The sequence below is a fragment of the Anopheles gambiae genome, chromosome 2 (assembly GCF_943734735.2).
Source record: "Anopheles gambiae chromosome 2, idAnoGambNW_F1_1, whole genome shotgun sequence".
Taxonomy (NCBI): domain Eukaryota; kingdom Metazoa; phylum Arthropoda; class Insecta; order Diptera; family Culicidae; genus Anopheles; species Anopheles gambiae.
The window spans coordinates 95,710,912-95,732,570 of NC_064601.1; the positions used below are offsets into that span (position 1 = coordinate 95,710,912).

A 21,659-nucleotide genomic window follows, 5' to 3' on the forward strand; every position below is an offset into this window, starting at 1 on the left:
ATTGCAATATATCTTTTGCCGATCTGTGTGTGGTGTGTGAAAAGTGGCAAACGTGAAGAGACGTAGATCATTTGTCCGTTGTTTTAAAGCAGTCTCCCGGGAATGTTGTTTCCCGCGAATTGTTTTATTATCCATGGCTAATTTAAGATCAGTGCCCATCAATTGAACGTTTGATTTTGTTGTCCTCTAACTCTAAAACGTTTTTCCATTGCCAAAACGCCGCTGCTCTATGTCCAGTGAGTGTTGAGGCTTTTGTTTTTTGTCTTCCCTTTACTTTACAACATCAATCACCACGAATGTGTTTGATTATAGTGCGCTCCGCGGGCCGCTCACAAGTATTAGCGAAAGGTTATTAGGTGGAATCGATAGCGCAATGAGAGAGCGAACAGAAAAAAAGTGTGTGAAGTACGCGAGTGCGGAACGATGCCGGAACCAGCCCGCCATAAAGAAATTGGCAAATTGGTGCAATTTCACTTGGTGGATGAGCGGCTCAGACTTTACAGAAACACTGATACCGCTTAGTCGGGAGTTTTTCTTTTGATTCGCTGTTTTCTGCGTTGTGTGCCACGCTGAAAGTGCCTTTAATAGGCTCGCCTAGCCACATTAGTGGGTAAGTCGCTTATTTTACAGTTGCGCACACATCGGTGTCGCCCGCTGGGTGACGATGATTAGATATGCGTCCTGATGCGATTGTCCACGGAGTGTGTGTGGGTTTGCGCACTGGAATTGCTACCGTGCAGCAAACCACCCAGCGTCATGATAGATGCTTTTTTCCTCCCTGATCTAAGACATTGTAATAGAGAGAGAAAGAGAAACAAAGATAATATATTTGGATCGTCTTGCTGTTTTGGTTGTTGTCATATCGCAATTCCTACGTACGTATGTTACGTTCGAACGATCGGGAGAAGGAAAAAAGGGGACTGGAGATAGTTTTCCACCGGATGCGCTTAACCAGCAAAGTGACGTGAAATGGGATGCAATTTGCGATTGGGGCCGGTGGGTGTACGGGCCGTGCAAAATTGATCGCTGAGCTGCGCTTTCTTGCCTTGCCCGCCCCCCGGTGAAGGTGGTGGTTGGGGACGCGAATCTATCGAGTGTGAATTTTGGGGTATCATCTGCAAGGGGTGTGTGTTGCTGAGCTGTTTCCAAGGAGTGATTTAGGGAGATAACGTGGATATATCTGTAAGGGAAGGTGCAAAGATGTTTCAGAGGTTTATCGAATTATTTATCAGACGCATCGGAATTTCAAATGTTTAGCTTAAATAGTGGGTCTTTGGGTTGCCATTCGTGGATAAAATATCCATTTTTAGGCTAGATGGATCAAAGTCATTTAATAAGGTGACCGATGTATTGATTTGATTAAAATTACAAATGCTATAAGATATCTGTGAGACACTGGACTGTATATCTGATACAATTCCTAATTAAACCTGACTGATCTTTTCTGTTGCTTGGGTGAAAAACATTGTGAATTCCCTCTAGATGTCGGCTATTCTTCAGGGAGATTTTATTAAAAATGCTAGAAACAGAGTTTTTGTCGTTGGTTCTATTGTGGCTACAGGCATGTGGCTTAAAGCATTTTAGTTATGAGACACAACTCCCTTCTTTTTTGGAGATACTCTTCTGGACATCTTGTTTGTCAATTTTCTTAATAGGGACTCATACTCAAAGATTCCTTGTTATTTTATTAGCATTTGGTTTGGACTGGATAGGATTACTTCAGATTTTGGTTCAATAACTATCAGCACTAAGTGTTGTGTCATCAAGATGCGCCTCTTATACTACTGCTTCCCTGGAAATAAACTAAAAGATCTATATGCTTATATAAGGAACTGGATTAACTTGGCTAGGATTCTTCAGTTCCTCATTATTCAACTCAATTCTACCATATATAGGATCTTGTTTCTATGATCTTCCAACGAGAGAGATATGTTCAACATGCATAGAATGATGATAAACTGTGTAACTATTTAATTTCACCAGGATCTTCTAGCTTTTTGGGAATTTCACAAGATCTTAGTATCTAGCAACATCTTAGTATCTCAGTTGCCATTTGGTGGCCGATACTCAGATTTGAAACTGTAAGAAGCATTACAAGCTAATATAAGCAAAGAAATGTATAATGCTTCCGATGAAATTATCATTTGCAATACGCCACATACCAAAAAACCACTCAATCTACCTCCGTTACTTAGCCGTACTCAGCCGGCCGGTAAACTTACTTATCTGCCCTCCCAAGTTCCTGATCTCTCGACACGCTGCTTGATGATTGCGCCCGTCCAGTGAACCGATGTCCGATAATTGGCAGTGCAGCAGCAGCAGCAGCGGCAAGTGGTGCTGGTCGTTGGCCACAGACGATTGCATGGCGAAGAACTGCATCTTCAACCAATGATTGCATGCAGTAAAACAATAACCCACCGCATCGCGAATGGGGGATGCACTCCTCGTTGCCGATGAGTTTTGTTCCATTCCGTGGGCCAATGGAGCTGAAATTATGAGCAGCAGAATGCAACCAGAGGGCGAGCCATATGCAATAGATAGACGGTAGACGGTAGAGGCATCATAAGAAAACAACCTGAGATTATTACTGGCGATCGTTGAACGATCGCTTTGTGTGTGTGTGCTGCTCACTATACTTCCTCCTTCTTCTTTTGCGTTCCTGTTCCTGAGTGGGCAGCTTCTTTTCGGTTTTTTTGCGCAAGCCACGCTTCACGCTTTACTCATTCTTGGATTTATTCATTCATTAACGTTTCAAAGTTAGGTGATTTTACACATGCAATCTGCCACCGCCTCTCTAACCGGCTGTCTGTTGGCGGCCTTTGCGCGGCCCCTTTTCTGCATTTTAAGTGATTTCGTTTGATGATGATCACGCTGGGAGAAGAGGGCGAAACAAAAAGAAGAACTAGATTCCAGGTACGGCACCGCCTTAAGAGCGTTGATACATATTTGCACGGGTGCCGCAAGCAAAGCGGACCAAGAGGTAGCGTGTTTTGTGGTTCTAAGTTAATTACTTTACATGTTGTTTTCTTCCCCGGTCTGTCCGTCCCACAGTGGTTGGTTGCGGTGAGGTCTGTGGGCTTAATTACCATCTCTAGCGAGGTGAGACGACCAAAGAGCGGGGTGGGTAAAGATGCGGAAGATCGGCAAAAATCGGATTGTGTGCAATACCGAACTGTTGTGTTTCTCTTCCACTAATGATCGATTTGCTGTCGGAGCTAGCAAAATTGACAGAAAGTTTGAAACATTAACTACAATGTCTGGTGTGCAAGTGGGGGAGGGCAAACGAAGAGTAGTATGGGTAAGAGTACATTCTTGGGATCTTGTCTTCAAATGAGCACGTCCATCCTTACGGCACATTTTGCAGAATCGGCATCTCTACTTCGGGTCTTTGAGTTTCTTGGGAAACACACTCTTCAGATTCCAGCTTGCGTCAACTCTGTTGCGTTGTCCGCGCAGCATCTGGGGTGTCTGTGAGCGTGCGTGGGCTTTGGACGACCCAGTGTACCCCCGGGGCCCCCAGATTGTCGCACCATAGATGGAGGTGCTGGATGGGTTTGGTTCGTTCGGTGCGTCGCAATCGGGTTTTATGCTAAAGTCGAGGAAACGTTCGACTTTCTGGAGGAGTAGGAAACACCCTTTCGTAAGCATTGCTCGAATGTACGATCGATTGAAAGGTGGCTTTTTGGTGTGGTGGGTGGATTGTTGGGTTAATGGTTAGCCAGGTACCAGAATTTGGCACACAATCTGACGTTGTCTGATCTATTTTTATGGAGCAGGGGTTCAAATGAAGGTGACTCTCTCGAGAGTTTGTGTGGAGGAATTCATTTGTATTGTTCTCTGTTTGTATGTTTAATGAGATGAGATGTAGGTGGGCAGCGGTAAATCAGACTTTTTTATTAACTATTTAGGGAGGACATTTTGGAGATCATGAGTTCTTGAGTATCTTATAAGAGGCAATCAAGAAGACATACTCTTTGGAGGACATTTTGGTGATAACGAATGAATGTTGCACTGCAATAACAGGTGATCGCGTACTGCTCATAGATATCTGATTGAGAACTCGTTGAGTTCTTACCGAAGAGTTCACAATCAAGATCTTCAAAAAATAACGAAGCTTCTGGAATACTCCTGAACTTGGGATGTCAAAAAGTGCACCAACAAAACAGTGCACAAGCTGAGAAGCTTTAAAGTGAAAACAATAATAACCGAAGCGAACATGCGTTACAAATCAGGTTGGGAACTAGTTCATCCTCTCTCTTCTATACTCTTCCACCTAGCCAGTAGAAACCCCTTATAATAATAATAATAATAGTATGCAAACTGTTCGTATCCAATCGAAGGAAAGTTGGATCCCATCGGACCATGATCGATACGGAACGATCGGAACAATGTTGTGCCCGTCTGGGTGGTGGTGGCGTATGCAAAATTCCAACCGAATAGAAAAGAAAAAATCAAAAGTCAAAGAGAAAGGGTTTCGTTTTTGTACCTTCCCCACTCAAATTGCTGCATGAGTTGTAGGCAAATGCGGGGTAAAGTGAGCTTTTGTTTTGCTTCCGTTACACGCACTCTTTTAAGGGGGGTGAAGTTCACTGTTTACTAACGCATAATTAATAACGCTTTGGAGCGGCCAATACAGAGAAATAGAAAGAGAGAGAGAGAGACCTGGAGAGAAAAAGAGAAGCACTGCAAAAGCGTGTAATTGACCGTTTCTTGGACCGCTCGGGCTGATCGAACGGTGGATTGTTTTCGCGATTGGTCGCGAAGGTGCCCATTAGTGTGTAGCAGCTGGGGGCACAGCACAGGGGGTTAGCACAGGGTATGATCATTGCTCTTGCTCAGCCAATGCCCCAGACCTAGACATTCAAGTTCAACGTAACGAAGTAAATCACCAAAGCGAAACTGGGCTACGTGCGAGCGTGTGTGTGAGTGTGTGTGTGTTTTAAATAGTATAAACTGTCTGCGAATTGGAACTGGCCGGAGCGGGTGAGTGCGGTTTTTTGCTCATTCGGTAAGAAATCATAGGCCGAAGATACAATTTAATGCTGCATAATTATGTATTGTTTAGCTTTGCATACTGTGTGGCTGTACCATATTACTCGTCGAAGTGGTTGTTTTGTGTGTATGGTTATGATAGTTATGCTCGTTAAACTTAACCTTTATCGTATGGCATTCTTTTGCAGCTGATTTCTTGGTTTTACACTTTCCTATCTTTGTTTCTTTTAATAGAAAAGATTATGCTAACATCATTCCTATTAGTGCATCACCAACATCCTTCAAATGATCGTACAAATGATCTACATAAAACTTTAATCGGTGTTATTTATGCTAAACGTAGGTAAACGAAGAAGGAAAAAACGGAAAACAATTTCTCCATTTAATTTCAAACTACCGTAAACACAGCACACACCACGACATGAATGTATTATTTAACACAGTTTGTACGGTAAGGAAAACCATTAACAGGCTCTACCACCCACCGGGCGGGCGATGATGGTCGCGCGGTAGGACCTCCAGGGGAAAAAGATAGTTTTTCACCTTGAGTGCACGTTCCGATCGAAGAAAACAAAAAAACACTCATAGAACATGGCAATAAACTTGTAACGACGAGTGTGTTCGGTATCGCTTTTTTACATTAATCGTTTCATTTCCTCGCTGTGATTTAGATGTGATGTGTTGGGGAGGAAGAACCGCTAGCACAAAACAACAACACACACACACCGCTGCGGGCAAAAATCGAATGAAACATGATACAATAATGTGGCCCCGCCGCCCCGCGGGGGGGCTAACTTCCGCCACCGTCGATTGGGGTTAGATTTCAGTTTGCCGGCTGTCTCAAAAGAGAAGAATACGAGTTCTAGTAGAAGTCAAGAGAGTCGCTCCTGGGGTTCCTGGCTGTGGCAGTCATTCCAAGCAAAACCTTCTCTTGCCGGGTCGGTGTGGTTTTGATATCTTTTGTTTTAGTTTTTTTTCATTTCGAACTACACGAACATTACGAACTGCCGCGTGTGTTTGTGGAACAAATAACGTGCTGATCGATCGGGGACGATTAAATGGAGTGAGAGACAGCAAAAGGAAGGAGATAGACTCGATTCGATTCGATGGACAGTTTGGCGTGAATGAACGATTGCGACTGCACAAATATACTCTGGGAAGGGAAGTAGTCAATCGAACGTGACGAAAACGGGGCTAACTAGATGCGAATGTTGGTGTCATGGAAAAGCGTTTTTCCTCGCTGCAAAAAAAAAACAAAACAAATTGCTTGCTGTGTAAACAAAATCGTCAAGTTGAACCAGGCACAGCTGTGCTCGCTGATTGTTGATTGGGCGACGACAACGAGACGTACCTGTAGTAATGAAACGAAACAAACGCGTTGACAGCATAACTCGATCACTCGCTCTCTCTCTCTCCCTATTTGGTGCAAGAGACAGAAAGAGAGAGAGAGAGAGAGAGAGAGAAGAAACACAACAAATGAGCGTGTTACTGTAAAGGCATATATGAAAGGGGAAGAGTGAAGGTGGTGGCAGTACTTGAGCACACTTTAAGGGTGGCAGCATTCACATCGCCACTTGGTGGCACTCAAAATGGAAATGAAGAAAAGTCGCAACAACACACACACACGCACACTCGCACAAAGACACACGCCATTGGACAACGAACCCTCGAACTAAAAAGGAACCGGAATCGCGGAAGTGAACCAGTTAAAGCCTTTTTTGGGGCTGGAAAAAACAACAACGGCCACTCTCGGCAACATTTTGGACATCCGTTTGGGGAGGGAGTTTGGTTTTCTTTTTTTATTTTGCGCTTTTCTTTTCCCGTCTCGAACGAATGTGGCTGTGGGTGGTTGGTTGCGTTTTTCCACACCCAGTTCCCCGGCTACTCTGCTACACACATACCATATCGTGCACGTCGAGCTCTGGTGGAGGGCAGGGCGGCCGTCGTTACGAATCGATATTCCCGTCTGCTACTGTCTGGGGAAATGCACTTTAAAAGGGTTTTCTTCTTTTCATTTCCTACGGTACAGCGTATTGGAGAGGGAAAGGATGGATGAGAGCAGGTCCTCTTCAACGTGGCCGTGTCGTTTTTGAGACAGGAAATTATGCTGCCCGTTTAGTACGATAGATAAGAACGTGTGAACGTGTGTGCGAATGGGTCGATGATAGTAATTGCGATGGCAGTGCAGTGATAATTGAAAAATCCAGCCCCACGTTATGTGCACTTTATGACTCAGGTGCGGCCTGGAATGGTTGGAATTTTGGAGACAATTTTCCTTGCTGATGATGTAATAATAGAGGGAAAATAATGGCATTTTTGGGTCAGCTTTTCTTGCTAAAAGTAAGCATTATTCAGTCTGTATTTAACATTGCAAAGCATTCTCTTTGTTCGGTTGCTGCTGTCAATCTCTTCCACCTCTTTATCCGTGCTTTAAGTTTATTCAACGGGTATTCAGCCTTTATACTATCCCCTTTTCTGTGCTTTGCTCATGCATTTTTAATACCGCAGATAAATTAGAGTGTTTGTTTTTTTGTCTTGCACCCAACGGTGGACAACCTGCAGAGCAGTGTCTAGGTGTGCGTATGAAGTGTAGCAGTAGCCGGGGCTGCTTCCTGTTGAGACTAAAGCTGTGTAATGTGGTGAGTTTAAACTAGTGATGTGTTGTATGGAGCGCACCCACGACTCCGATCCGACTCCGATTATTGTTAGTCCGATTCCGACTCCGGCAAAATGAAACCACTAGATCCGCCCGGAGTCGGAGTCGTCCAGAGTCGTCCAGAGTCGCCCGGAGTCGTTTGGAGTCGTCCGGAGTCGTTTGGAGTCGTCTGGAGTCGTCCGGAGTCGTTTGGATTCGTCTGGAGTCGTTCGGAGCCGTCCGGAGCCGTCCGGAGTCGTTCGGAGTCGTCCAGAGTCGTCAACAGGAGCCGTGTGGTTTAATGTGCTTGTGATTAGACATTTCCTTTCGTTGTGTTTTTTGTCTTTCACTTTGCGCGTGCACTTCCTATACCAGCCAACATCGGCCGACTCCAGATGTCTCCGGATAACACCGTCTGCAGCCGATTCTGGACGACTCCTACTCTGGGCGACACTGGACAACTCCGAACGACTCCGAGCGACTCCGAACGACTCCGAACAACTCTGTGCGTCTCCGAACGACTCCGGGCGACTCCAGGCGACTCCGGACGACTCAGGGCGATTCCGGACGACTCCGGACGACTTCGGGCCATTTCGGACGATTCTGAACGACTGCGAAAATTGCAGCGCATACCTACCTTCCGGAGTCGATTCCGAATTTATCGGATTTGGATCGGAGTTGACTCCGGATTTTTGCCAACTTTACCCATCACTAGTTTATACCATCACGGCGGCGAGGTGTAACTCATCCAATTTTGCTATTCCTCTTTAACCCGAAGCAAAACAAAAAAAAGATCCGATTAGATAAGCAGCATTATTAATCTAAAAATGATGGGCGGGTCCACGGTATTGTGCTATGAATAATTAGCACGATTAGGGCGATAAAAATGTGATTAAAATTGTTTGCTGAATGGCATTTTGTTTGTGAGGGCTGAGATTGGGGTACATTATTATGTTTTACAATCCTGATAAATCAATCACTGTTTGATGAGCAGCCCAACAAGTCCATCACATTCTAAGCTGGCAGCGGAAATCGATTGCGCTCCAAAGTGTTGTTGAAAAGTGTCTCTGATCTATCCCGCCTGTTCGCGGATTGATCTTATGCTAATCGAATTATTCGGTTGATCAAAATCCACCGTCTCGCAGAGGGAGGGGAAATCCGATACGGCACGACGATTTTGGGGCCGTTTATGCGCTCCGAAAAAAAAAGATCAAAATCACAAGACAACCCCTTGGGGTGTAGTACCTACGCGGGAGCAGAAGCGATCAACTTTAATTTCACGGTTCGTTAAAAGCGACGCTCTTGCTTCCGACGGATTGAATCGAATTCTTCACGATCAACGTCCGCCCTTTTTGTGGGTGATTTTATTCGTCTCTTGCAATTGAAATCAGTTTCGGGGGTACGTCGCCGGAAGAGAGTACTTCCCTTGCCGAATTTGGGCACAAGTGGAGCTGCTTCTTGGCTTTTCCCCGGTTGGCGCGTTTCTCGTCGATGATGATGGGATTTTATGCATTCCGAACGAGTTCTTGTCCAGTTAACTTTTCCATCCGCTGCTGGTTGATTTCAATTTGCGTTCGTTGTTGCTTTCAAAAGTGCTTAAGATTAAAGGTTAAGATCTAGATGTGGTCTTCGCGATTAATCAGTTAATGGGTCAGTTCGTACGAAGTACTTCAGAAAGTACTTCAGAGACTCTTGTACCGTGATATCTAACTTCGTGCACCTGTGTAAGAAGAGATAATACATTACAGCAAAAGTTTGCTCTACTGAGGAAATGGTAAAATAATTACCCAATTTTTCGTAAGAACGTGAAAAGCATCGCCCGCCGGCGAATCGAAGTTCATGCATTAAAAATAAAGTTCTTCCCCCTGTTATATCCCCTCTTACCTTCAGACCGTTAAGGATAGACGCCATGGGGAAGGACGTAAATGTGAAACAAGAGGGGGGGGAAGTGTAGTAGTAGTAACATGTGTGATCTGGATTTTTCCGAACCGCATAAAGCAGTGGTTTGTGCGAAGCGGGAGAGAGAGGGGCGACGGGCATGTGTTTGCAGATTTATTGACCCTCATAAAGCATAAATTAGCAACCGGCTGTGTGCGGGGGGGATATGGTAAACGGAGATCGGCGATCCCTGGCAATCTCCCCGACCCATCCCCAGCCACTGGATGATTCGATGATTGACGGGGGACCGCTTTTCACTCCGCTATCACAAATGATGAACCATTAATGTTACGGCGCTTGATGGAAAAGGGAGGATACAAATCGCTTGATCAGCCCACAAACACACACACATGCGTTCATCCACTTTCAAGCGAAAGTTATTCCCCATTCCACCCGCCCCATTGATTGGACAGAGTGGGGAGGGGAGTGCTTTTTATGCGTTTTTGAAGTACAACCTACACCCTTGATTCGCTCTCCATGCTGCTGCTGCTGTTGCAGGTGGTGTATATGTTGGTTTGTGTTCTCGTGGGTGGTGCATTGGCCGTACTTGTCCCGGTGCCCTGAATTGACCTGTGCAGCACCTGCAGCACTGAGCACGGAGGGTCCATGGGCAGTGCTCTAGTTTTGTTTTATTGGTTGTCAATTTAATGTTTCGGCTTCCGGCTTCGGATTAAAGCATTGCTTTACCACGCTTTTTGGAAACTGTGCCGTCTTTAATTGAGCGGGTGAAACGAAATTAACAGCTTAGGGAAATAGAAAGAAAAGTGGGTGTTGAAGTGGCTAGAGCAACCCTGTGAAAGGAAAGGGTTCGTCTCCATAACTTTGGTTTTTTTCCGTTATCAATCCAATATCACTTAAGGTGTAATGTTTTATGTATGCTGTTCGTTCCCTTGCCATTGGATACTATTACACACGTAATCGCTTTCGAAGAAGCGGCTTACGGCCAGAACACACGTGCAAGGTCATCAGTTACAAGTCATTTTCAATTTGCACCCTTAATGCGACAGTTGAAATCGAATGAAACCCGACAGAGATGAACGACCCGGGGAGTGATGCTATCTTCGGAGAGCGGAAAGGGGAATTCCAAATACCTCCCTCAACTTTATCCTGGTTGGAATGGTTGTTCTCAAATGGGGTGTGGTATTTGCTTGCAAATTGAAGTTCTTTCTTTGTGGAGGGTTTCAAGGGGTTTATGTCCTCTAATCCACCCAAGACACCAAAAACTCACCCCCGTCAAGAATTGGGTAGTTTGTAGCTGGGATGGAATTTTATCTTTGGTGAGATGTCTGTGGTGGGGTTGTCACTTGATTTTATGTAGATTTGTGGATTCCCTTTTAGGTTCTAACATCTGCACCGACTGGAATTTGATATTAATTTTGAATTTTAATCTATTCCTCCGCTTCTTTCCGCAGAATTCCACACCGAGTTTGAGTTGGAACTAGGAACGCAGGACGACCCTTTGGCAAAGGGACGGAAAAACGTCCATCCAGCAAAAGCTTCATCGCCCCGCAACAACTGACCGAACAAAACCCAACACACGCTCCCCGTTCTTAATGTGAGTGCAGCCATCATGTCGCCGGCGAGACTATCACTCCGCGAGGAGGACATCGTGCGGTTGGCGCTGGAGTTTCTGAACAATCGCGAGCTGCACATCTCCCAGCTGTCGCTCGAGCGGGAAACGGGCGTCATCAACGGCCAGTACTCGGACGATGTGCTCTTCCTCCGGCAGCTCATCCTGGACGGCCAGTGGGACGATGTGGTGGAGTTCATCCAGCCGCTCGAGGCGCTGCAAAACTTCGACATGAAGCAGTTCAAGTACAGCATCCTGCGCCACAAGTACATCGAGCTGCTGTGCATCAAGTCGGAGGCGGGCGGGCTGGCCGCCGGCCCACCGCTGATCAACAATGTGGAGGGTGCGGTGGAGGAGGTGGTGCAGGTGTTGGGCGAGCTGGAGAAGCTCTGCCCGTCGAAGGAGGAGTACTCGGGGCTGTGCCTGCTGCTGACGCTGCCGAAGCTGGGCGATCACATGCAGTACAGGGACTGGAATCCGAGCAAGGCGCGCGTACAGTGCTTTCGGGAAATTTTCCCCCTGGTGGAGAAGTTTCTGCCCGGCGATAAGAAGCTCGGGTCGGCGGGGGGTATGCTGAGCGCGAAGAACGATCGGCTGGTGCAGCTGCTGATCAAGGGTGTGCTGTACGAGTCGTGCGTGAACTACTGTCAGGTGAAGGCGACCGGTGCGGCCGATTCGGCGAGTCAGAAAATTAACTTCTCGCGCGTACTGGACGGTTCGATAGGTGAGTTGGGTTGGGCGCGCGGGGGGGAATTGCGCTACTTTCGAGCAAGAATTTATGAGCACGGGAACTTCCTGAATATTTCCCAGTAAATTACCGGAAAGCATTAGCGATGTGTGGTTGGGAATGCTGGACGTTCTTTCTAGGAGCAAAACTCCTTTGTTTTTTTGGAGCAGGAAGTCTCAAAGTGGTCGTTTGCCATGCAAATCATTAGGCTAAAGCAATCGTTTCTTCCACACAGGATTTACGGATTCGGACCTTTCGCTGCTGAGCTGGCTGCAGAGCATACCGGCCGACACGTTCTCGGTGCCGTTCGAGCAGAAAACGCTGAACGTGGACGTGGAGCGGCTCGAGAAGCCGTCGCTCGAAACCTCCTGGACCGAGCACATGCTCATCACGCCGATCAAGCCGAAAACGTTCCCCCACTCTGTGATGCCATTTACCCGGCCGCGAAGTGCCGCCGACATCATGACCCGCTCGCTGTTGCCTTCGCTGGACGCCGTGTCGAGCTGCTTGAGTAAGTTGCCGTTTTGCGATGAATGCGAGAAGCAGGCCGGTGTGCCCCCACCTTCCCTCAATCATCCAAACATGATAAGCAACGTGTGTTACGTTTTTTTTTCGATACCGTTTTTGTATTTCAGATCCGAAAGCGCCGAACGAATCGTTTCCGATGTCCCGTTCCAGCTTCGCCAGCTTTCATCTGACAGGCATTAAGCCGAGCAGCGGCAAACTGATGACCTCCAGCGTGGACCGGTTATTCGAGAACGGCGACGGGGGCGAAACGTACCGCAGCAGTAACTTTGCGGAGTATCAGGTTCGTTTGCAGAGGCAGGTCTGGATGTCCAAAAGGGAGGAGGAATGCAGGAGGGAGTCGCTCGTCGTTAACGTGTTGAGGGGTTGTCGCGTTACAGGGTGTCTTTTCCTTAAACCCGGCACCATCGACGTTTCTTACGTTCTAATTATGCAACCGCTTGAAGTACCTATTGCAGCAGCAGCAGCGCGCCTTGTTTGACGTTGCTCTAAGGGACCGGTTTGCCTTTAGCGTCGTTACTAAAGAGGGGAAGAAAAGAAACAAAAAAGTAGGTGATAGATTACAGAACGGATAATCAGCAGGCAGCAGGCAGCTGCTCTAGTTGGGCAAGATTGAATCGCGTAATAGGAAAGTGTTGGCACAGGGATTCTCGGAACCTGTAGTTGTAGCTGCGATGAACGATAGGGAACGCTCCTTGGGGCGAAATGTAGGGTAAATCAATAATCACAGGGACCTGGGATAGAGACGTCAGGATAGGCAACGGCTACTTGTGGCGTGGGCCTGTCATGGGGCATATCGAGACCCACTGCTGCGGGTCACTGGACTTGCGTTGTGCCGACCGCGCACCAGCAAATGTGGTATGCTAACTATGCGCCCGTGTGCGTGTGGTAGCCGGCTAATTGTTGCCGACGAATGAAAAGGAATGCTGTCCTAAGAGAGGAGTATCACCACTTATCTCGCCACTGCATGTCACTACCACGGTATGTGAGTGTGTCACGTGTCGTAGGGAATGCAGTAACTACGGGAAAAAGAGGGCGAAAAAAAATGAAACGGGGAGGTGCATCATTTGTTAGAAAGTGTGTAAACAAACCAGAAGAAAAAGAAATATTTATCGCTCTCCTTTCGTATGATGAATGACATCGCCCGTTGGTTGCGGTACGTGGAAAGGTCGGTGCATAAGAACGGCACATCGCTGTAAAACCTGTAATGTTTACACTGGGCACAAGCGACACACACACACACATACACACATAGTCCAAATGACTTTGCTGAGTTTTCTTTGACCCGATGTACCGCTGTGGACGGGGGCCTAGATACTTTGTATGGAGCGTCAATATTTGCTTTCCCGAATTGATTCCCATTTCATGAATAGTAGAACCAACGGGAATGACCCCACAGAGCGGGCCGAGCACAGAGCGGGAGCGGAAAAAGGGACCGCGGGTGAAGTTATCGCGATTCCTCGGCACGAACCGGAAGCGGCACTGTTGAGTAGGGATCACGTTTTAGTCATATCTTTAGGATTACCGTGCGTGTTTTATGGTGCGACATTTGTGGGAGCTGATTTGGGAGCTTATTTCTAATAAGAATAAGTAGGGCAGTAGGTAAAGCGTAACGTTCTACTTCGTTTTTGGTGATAGGAGTTCTCAATTTTACTATTAGAATCAAGTTGGCGGTTTCATGGCATTAGGCGCTCAAGCGTGCTTAGCTTCACAATTCAGGACTGTAATTCATTATTTTTAAAGTTAATAGAGTGCATAATTTGCGATAAGTAGCTTAAAGAATTTTTTTTGACGGATAGTAGTTAATAAGACGTTTCCAGTAGACAACTAAAACACACTAGACTATGCTATAGAAAGCATTTACATTAATTGTGACGATTAATTATCAAAGCAAATATGTCATTTATATAGTTCTCTTTTGGCAACTTAAAATTTAACGTATTTCATGGATTTATTTGCTTAGATACCTTATTGAAATGCGTTTACGATGATAGGACGATTATCGATTTTTAAAACGCACTGAATAATCTTTGTTATACAAATCTATCGTAATTACATCTTTGTTCACTGCTACTAGCATCCCACCGTGGCCCGCAGTTGGTAACATCCACATTTCTGTCCTCCACGTGGGAGCTCCACATACAATTGACGTAGGCACTGCATCAACGCTGCACTCAAGGTCTCCCGGGTTGCAAATGCAAATAGGCAAATTGCGGTCCCTATTTTGTCCCAACCCCCACGTTATCGATTTCCGCCTCTACACCCTACCTGTTGTTGGGCCACGCCAACCAACCCACCCTCAATACTTACCGCTCTGTGTGTGCTTTCTATCTGTCCAGCAGGGACTCCCCTCGATTGACGAGATCGGTTCCGCGCAGTCGAAATCGCCCGACCTGCAGGCAGTGGCCGGCGCGGTCGTCAAAGCGTGCGACATTCATCAGCACAGTGCCGAGCGGGACAGTCCCAACACGACCAACTCGACTGCCAAGAGCTCCCGGCGGGACTCACTGTCCGAGAAGATACCGACGGCGCAGCAGCAACCGATACCGACCGGGCTACCGCACCACAGCCAGCCGCCGCACTTGTCGTCGGTACCACCGTCGTCAGCGATCTCAACGCCGGGCAGTACGGCCGGCGGTCCCCACAGTGCCAACAGTCCGGTGCCACTACTGCCGGCAGGTGTTCCGCAGCCGCCCCCACCCAACGTGGCGGGGGTCATATACGATCAGCCCAAGCCAACGTAAGTGACCGTAGCATGGCGTGTCCTCCCTACAGCCCCGTTCTTAATTAAGCGTTTACCCCTTCTGCTTTTAGGCTGAAACCTGTTCACAATCTTCCCGCGGCCAACGGCAACAACGGCTACGGTACAATCAACGGCAACAGTGGTGGTGGCGAGCTGTACGAAAAGTTCAAGCAGCAGAAGCAGAACAAAGAGAGCGATTACATCATGAACGGCAATCCGACGATTGTGCCACCGGCGCACATGAACAACGCGGGATCATCCCCGGTGCCTCCTCCACCGTCGTCCGGCCAAACCAATGGCAACGGGGCACCGGCCGTGATGGGTGCTCATCCCTCGGAAGACGTGATAGGCGGGAACAAGGATTATGAGGTAAGCTTGGGAGCTTTGGAACGGATTTTGGACGACCACACCGAGGAGACCATTTTAGGCTGAGAACGGTTCTGCACTGTCCAATTAAATGTGCTTGCAAGTGATAAAGTTTGTGTTGTGGCTGCAGCATCACCAGCAATACCTTCTTGCTGTTAGAAGGGGGGATAAGTTTACGGCTTAAATTAAGCGTGCCTGATTGTTGGTGCTCGAATGCATCTTAAAAGGGGGATTACAGCTTACTACAAATCGGCCAGTCTTGCTGCATCACAACCGATCAAGACGGGGCGGTGCGTAGGCCGTCTGCACAGTTATGAGTGGCCAAAGTCAAATGGGTCAGACAAAAAAACTGCGCCAAATGAACACGTACGATCGTTAAGAGCCAGGCCGTTTTGACAGTGGTTGATGGCTGGATAGTTTTCCTTACAAAAAAAAGCGGTTGTTCTGAAACAACTTTTAAAAAACATCTAGCTCGCCATCATCACAACCGCAGCCCACTTAAGTTTGCGTATTTGTTGAGACAAATTAACGCATCCGATTCGATTTGAATATCATCAGACACAGGCACCACCGCGCAAGTGCCCAATCCCCGAGCACGCGGAAGTAATATAACTGTAAAGCTGCCCGGGTCGTTCGGGGGACTGTTGGCGTAGTTTTGCTGATAAAGTAGAGCACTACAAAATGTATCCCACCTCGGCGCGACAAGGGTGGACACTGGCAAACTGGTTCGCGCGTTCGATATTTGTTTGATTTGTTTCTAATTGTGTCTCACCTTGCTCGCCCCGGTCCCGGATTGTGTCGATCGCGCGCGTGGGATGTCCCACTACCCGTTTTTACCATTTTCCACTATCTTCTCTCGGGCTGCTGCTACGGGTACACGCTGTCGTCGGTCTTGGCACGCTATCGGAGGTGGAGCCGGATTAGAGTGGCGTGGTGTTAATTCAATGACACGTTAGCACAAACCGCGCAAACCCTGCCGTTGGCCACATTTGCTGGCATACTGGCTTTTTTATCGACTACAAGAGCGTTTGCATACAAAGTTGCATGCAATGTTGTGGGGCTTGCACACAATGGTACAAGCCGTTGGGTTTTGTAGGTCACGGGCTTTAGCAGCACATCTTGACGCGAGTTGGGGCGCGAGTTCTCGGCATCTTACACCCGCGCGCGCACGTTCAGGCTTTAACCGAGGCTGGCACCTTTGGCGCTCCACCTTCGCCGCCGCCTAAAGGGCCAGGGACGACATCACACTGGTGGAATTCATGAGCGCTGGTGAAGGTCTTTACAATGTCGATACCTTTACAATGCCATCATCCGGTGGAGCTATGCCGATGCATCCCTTTTACGGCAAGTTCATGATCAACTCCGATCGTTCGTCAATGGCACCATCGTATCGATGGGGACACGTGTGAGTGTGTGTGAGTGTGTGTGTGTGTGTGTGTGTGTGTGTGTGTGTGTGTGTGTGGCATAAGCCGCTGTTAGTGTCAACGAGGTGAATATCATTCGGTTCAGCATACTTCCGGTTAGGCATCCCGCTGACTGTTTGGACGTTTGATGGCGCGCGCGCGATCGCCTAGTCGTCGTCGAGATTGATGCGATCGTTTACCAGTCTCCCCCAGTTTTACGGCCGTTCGTTAGGGGAATTTGTTTTACGAGCTGACGACAACAGTGTATTTGGAAATAGCTCACCCATAGAGAGCCCTCGAGGGCTGGCGCCGTTGTAGTTAATTTGAATGAAGGAGCTTTTAATGAGTGAGGGGGCCGAAACTGTTTTCTGCGGCTTACGAAATCCATCGACAGCTTCCCATACTGCACCGATTGATCGTTTCCACTTGCTGTGGGTTAGAACATAAAACACAAAACAATCCGATCCACTGGTGTGGGTGGTTGGTTGACTTCACAATAATTGGTCGATGGCGTTAAGATAAAACGGAACCCATTAAAGTGACACACTTATCGACGGTGCGAACCTCTCGGTGCCGAAATCGTTAGAGAGCAATTGATTATTGATTAGCCGTGGCATGGGCTGGCTGTACTCGTCGTGAGCACCATTAGTTGAGGCATTCTTTTTTTTGGCGTACACAAATACTCCTCTCACTCAACCAACCTCATCGTGGCGGAAGTGAAGGAAGTGCGCATTGCATTCCGTCGCTTACCGTGTTTGTGTGAGCAATAACTCTTGGCGTCGTGCCGTACCGTCAATTGGAGTTTGAAGCATTGGCCAATATTTGCTCAACTCTGGTGTCATCTATGGTTGCGGGGGTGACATGAAGGGACATATTAGTCAGTTGTCATTTTTAAACTATCGACCGACTTTGCTTGCGTATGTGACGCAAGTGACGGCGACGACACGACGACGTCGTTAACCGTGCGCGCACAATTCACCGGTAAAGCGGGAACCATAACGCGTCGTTTGTTTTTATTTGCGGAACACATGTGTGTAATGATGGGGCAATGGAAGGCATTACTTGTAATAGAGCAATTTATTGGGGGTAATTCTTCCAAGAGACTCGCGTTTTTTATTTGAGTATTAATGATGGTGGAGGTTTAAATCGTCTTACGATGGTAGGATGAAAAGCATTCTTCGCGCAATCGCCGCCAATGTAACCACTCGACACTTTCGCATGCATCTCAGCTGTACGGTTTGGCCTCGTTACATTAATCATGATTAATGGAGTCGATCGCGGACTAGAAGTCTCAATTGCCAGCAGTGCCGAGAGTACGAGACAAGCGTTCTCGAGTGGTATGTGAAGATGAAAAGAGAAATCACGCAGCAATGAACGCTGCGTGAACGTTCATCATCGCGTTCTTTCTCGGCGAAGAATGTTCACAGCTTACTTCCGTTTGGTTCGATACTCGATGCCGAAGAAGATGCACTTCGATGTACAATGCCCCCCCCCCCCACCCAGCCGCTTGTTCCTGGGAGCGCTATGACCGTAAGATGAGGTCGAGAGTGCCCACTGCAAAAGTGTGGCACGGCGTGGAGAACACGTTGCACAAACCTTGAATGTCGCCCACCAACAACCGACAATCGACCGCGCTCTGAATTTGCACGCTCTGTCTTGCCTTATGTGGGCTAGCCAGCGGCAGGCTAAGGGCAGCATCTACCGTCAACCTATCAGATCAGCTGCATGTGCACGCGATGCGCGCACATTGCATGTGAACTATTGAAAACATCTAAGCACGACGACGTGTGGCAACAACTGGAAGGTGTGATACCGCGTGGGAAGGAGCAACGAGCTTTGTTTGTCTTGAAACACGTTGTATGGGCAGGGCGAAGAAGGACATGATAAGCTGTGCCAACCATCAAGCCGGCAGGAATGTAGGGAATCGAGCACCAAAAAAGGACTTTCTCGTCGTCGATGGTTATCAATTTACGATGTAAAGTTGCGCGCTGCGCACGCAAATCCGCCCGCTGGTGGAATGCAATTTGTGATTAATTTAAATGTGCTTCTTCCCAACGCACGCCCGATGTGGATGGCAATCACGTGGTTCGAGAAAATGTTTCGTATAAATTGCCATCGCGGTGGTTCGACCGTTTCGCCCTTTTTTGCCATACAAATGCTTCTCTCCCGTCGGTGAGGCGGAAGCGAATCGCTGCTCTGGAATGATGGGATTTATTTATCATTTTTTTGTGTGAAGTTGCTGAGCGCTACTTCTCTCTCTCTCTCTCTGTATCTCTACTTTGCCTGTGTGTTGTGCCCCGGTACGACGAGGCGTATTCAGTGCCGTGCTGGAGTGTCGTTTCGTCTTGGAGCAGCGCGAGCTTGAGAGGGCAGCAATAATAACGAGACTCACGCGAGACCGGCGGTCGTCGTTTGTCGTCGGCATCGTCACCGTCGCGACACAGAACGTTTGAGCCGCGGATCAGTTCTGTTTGAGACGTTCGATCGAGTTCATCGTCGAGAAGCTTGACGCGTTCCGTGTGTTGCGTACACGAGCATGCCCGGTGGGGTTTTACAATAGTAAAGAGCGAAGTGTTTGAAGTGCTCAAGTGGTGTGCTTTAAGTGAATGTTACTTGGGAGCACAAATTTTAGTAGAATCTTTCTTGGAACTTTGTTTTTGTGTATCTTCGGCCACCTGGGTAGTGTCCCGATGTGTTCCGTTTGCATCCACGGGGCGCTTTATTTGGTAAACGTGCTGGTGCCAGCCAGGCGCGTGTAGTGTGTGAGTCACGATTTGTCGTTGAAGTGAAGTTGAGTTGTCGATTGACCGATCAGGAGGATTTATACATTTTATATTGTCCGGTGTGTGCGTGCGTGTGTTTGCATAAACCTGCGGGGTGTTAAAAGCTGTCCCAGAAAGTGTCCGGTGACCATCTTTTTTCCCGTCGACGATGGCGAACGTGCATCATCACCATCACCACCAGCATGCGAACCATCGGCACCGTTCGTTCTGCGGTGTCGATCGGCAGCTGAAGAAAATTGAGGAAATATTCAACCAGAACCAGAAGGAAAATGAAGTGAAAATCATTGAATCGCATACCAGCCGCAAATGCAGCGTGCACGGCACCCATCGGCGTGGTTCGGTGTGTTCGGTGCGGCGCCGTGATTCGATCGCCAGCTCGGTCGGCGATCTGTCGACGGTTGGCGGGGCGGGCAAGCAGCTTCCGCAGCAGCGACCCTCCTACGGTTCCATCTACAACGTCGGCCGGGAGGCGGAAATGGCCGCACGGCGACGCAGCCGACTGGGCAACCGTAACTCGATCGCCAACATTAGCGATCTGCAGTCCCACTACGTGATCGCACCGAGCCCGACCGGGCGCAAGAGTTTGTCCGGGTTTGCGGATCCGCGGCGTCGCGATAGTATGCCTGTGCTGAACACGATAAAACCCCTGTCGAACAGACCGCTGGAACATCCGGCCGATTTCCCGTCCATGCTGCGCGCCACCTCCGTATCGACGGTGGATCTTCGCCGCAAACCCTCAATCGGTGGTGGAGGTGCTGGAGTTACCCGACGCTCCAGTATAAACAGCAAGCGCAGCAGTCTCCATCTGGACGACGGCCTGTCGACGATGAAGCTCCACTCGATCCTGAAGAAGGCATCGTCCCCATCGAAAGACAGCGAGGACAGCGGCGAGCACGAGCTGTGCGACATGACCAAACGCCTGTCGTTCGATTCGGGCATCGCGAAGCCACCGGGACTGGCCGGACTGATGCCCCACAATGGGGCGCAGCACAATCGGCGCAACTCGAACGATTCCAGCTACAGCTCGTATTCGCGCCGCATCTCGATCGACTCGCTGGACGCGAGCCGGCGCTACTCGCGGCGCCTGTCGGACGCATCGTCCCTGTTCGGGGGCGACGAGGACGCGAGCAGTGGCAGCGGGGGCGGCACGAACGATATCGATCGCATCAAGGTGCTGAACAGCAGCTTCGCGAGCAGCTTCGACGATGCCTCGATTAGTGGCGACCATGAGGTAATTCGTTAGAATAATGCCATAAGTGGGCTGCCCAGGTGGACGCGGTCGCGTGCGTTCTGCCTTGCAATTACTGTTAAAATAATGCAACCGAGATGAAGGATCCCACGGAAACTTTTGTGCCGCAAAGCACAAAGAGACGACGATCTGCCAATGTGTGATCACGAATCGCGAAGGGGTGGGGTTGAGTAAATGACCATTTTTGCACGGTGTTGTACAGTAAGGCCCCTTAGTCAGCTTCGTGTGTCCAGATTAGAGAATTTCCCAGTTCCTGGTGCCAACTCCAAAGATGGGAACTCATGCTGGGAGTGCCTCTCCAACATGCTTCCTGCAGGGGGAGAAGCGTGCCACAGAATCATAAAGCGTTCCTTTCACCAGGCACTGCTCTTGATCCAGTAGTGTCTTTCAGTATGATTTTTTACTTGGTTCGCATAATTTAAGCTCACAGTAGGAGTGGAGAGAATAGAAAAGAGATGGTTCGGGTTTGGAGATGGCGCCAGTTTGATCTCGCCATGATGAGCACCATGATCGATATCTGTGTCAGACTTGGTGTGGTACGGCTTGGAGAAGAAGAGGCCCATTGTGTGGCGCGACGGCGGAACCGTCCTTCCCGACCGTGAAGGCCGCGCACACAAGATCTTACGATCCGGTAATGAACCGGTGAAAGCCTCGGCGTAATTAACCTCCTCAACGAGAGGCAAAATCAGTGACAAAATGGCGTCCCCCATGCCATTGGCGTTTCCGAG

General features: G+C 48.4%; 1 protein-coding gene across 13 annotated transcripts in view; it reads left to right on the forward strand.

Annotated features, from left to right (window-relative positions):
- Positions 1-21,659, forward strand: part of LOC1276782 (WD repeat-containing protein 47) — a 65,921-nt gene that overhangs the window by 6,327 nt on the left and 37,935 nt on the right. For 10 of the 13 annotated variants that reach the window (XM_061647298.1, XM_061647300.1, XM_061647297.1 and 7 more), the window contains 5 exons: positions 10,978-11,859; positions 12,098-12,373; positions 12,498-12,670; positions 14,727-15,127; positions 15,202-15,499. In XM_061647298.1, the coding sequence (XP_061503282.1) occupies positions 11,136-11,859; positions 12,098-12,373; positions 12,498-12,670; positions 14,727-15,127; positions 15,202-15,499 (1,872 nt within the window). In that variant the 5' untranslated portion in view covers positions 10,978-11,135. Of the gene's footprint in view, positions 1-10,977; positions 11,860-12,097; positions 12,374-12,497; positions 12,671-14,726; positions 15,128-15,201; positions 15,500-19,222; positions 20,914-21,659 lie in introns of those variants that run through there. The other 3 variants (XM_061647305.1, XM_061647307.1, XM_061647313.1) reach the window with 2 other exon arrangements.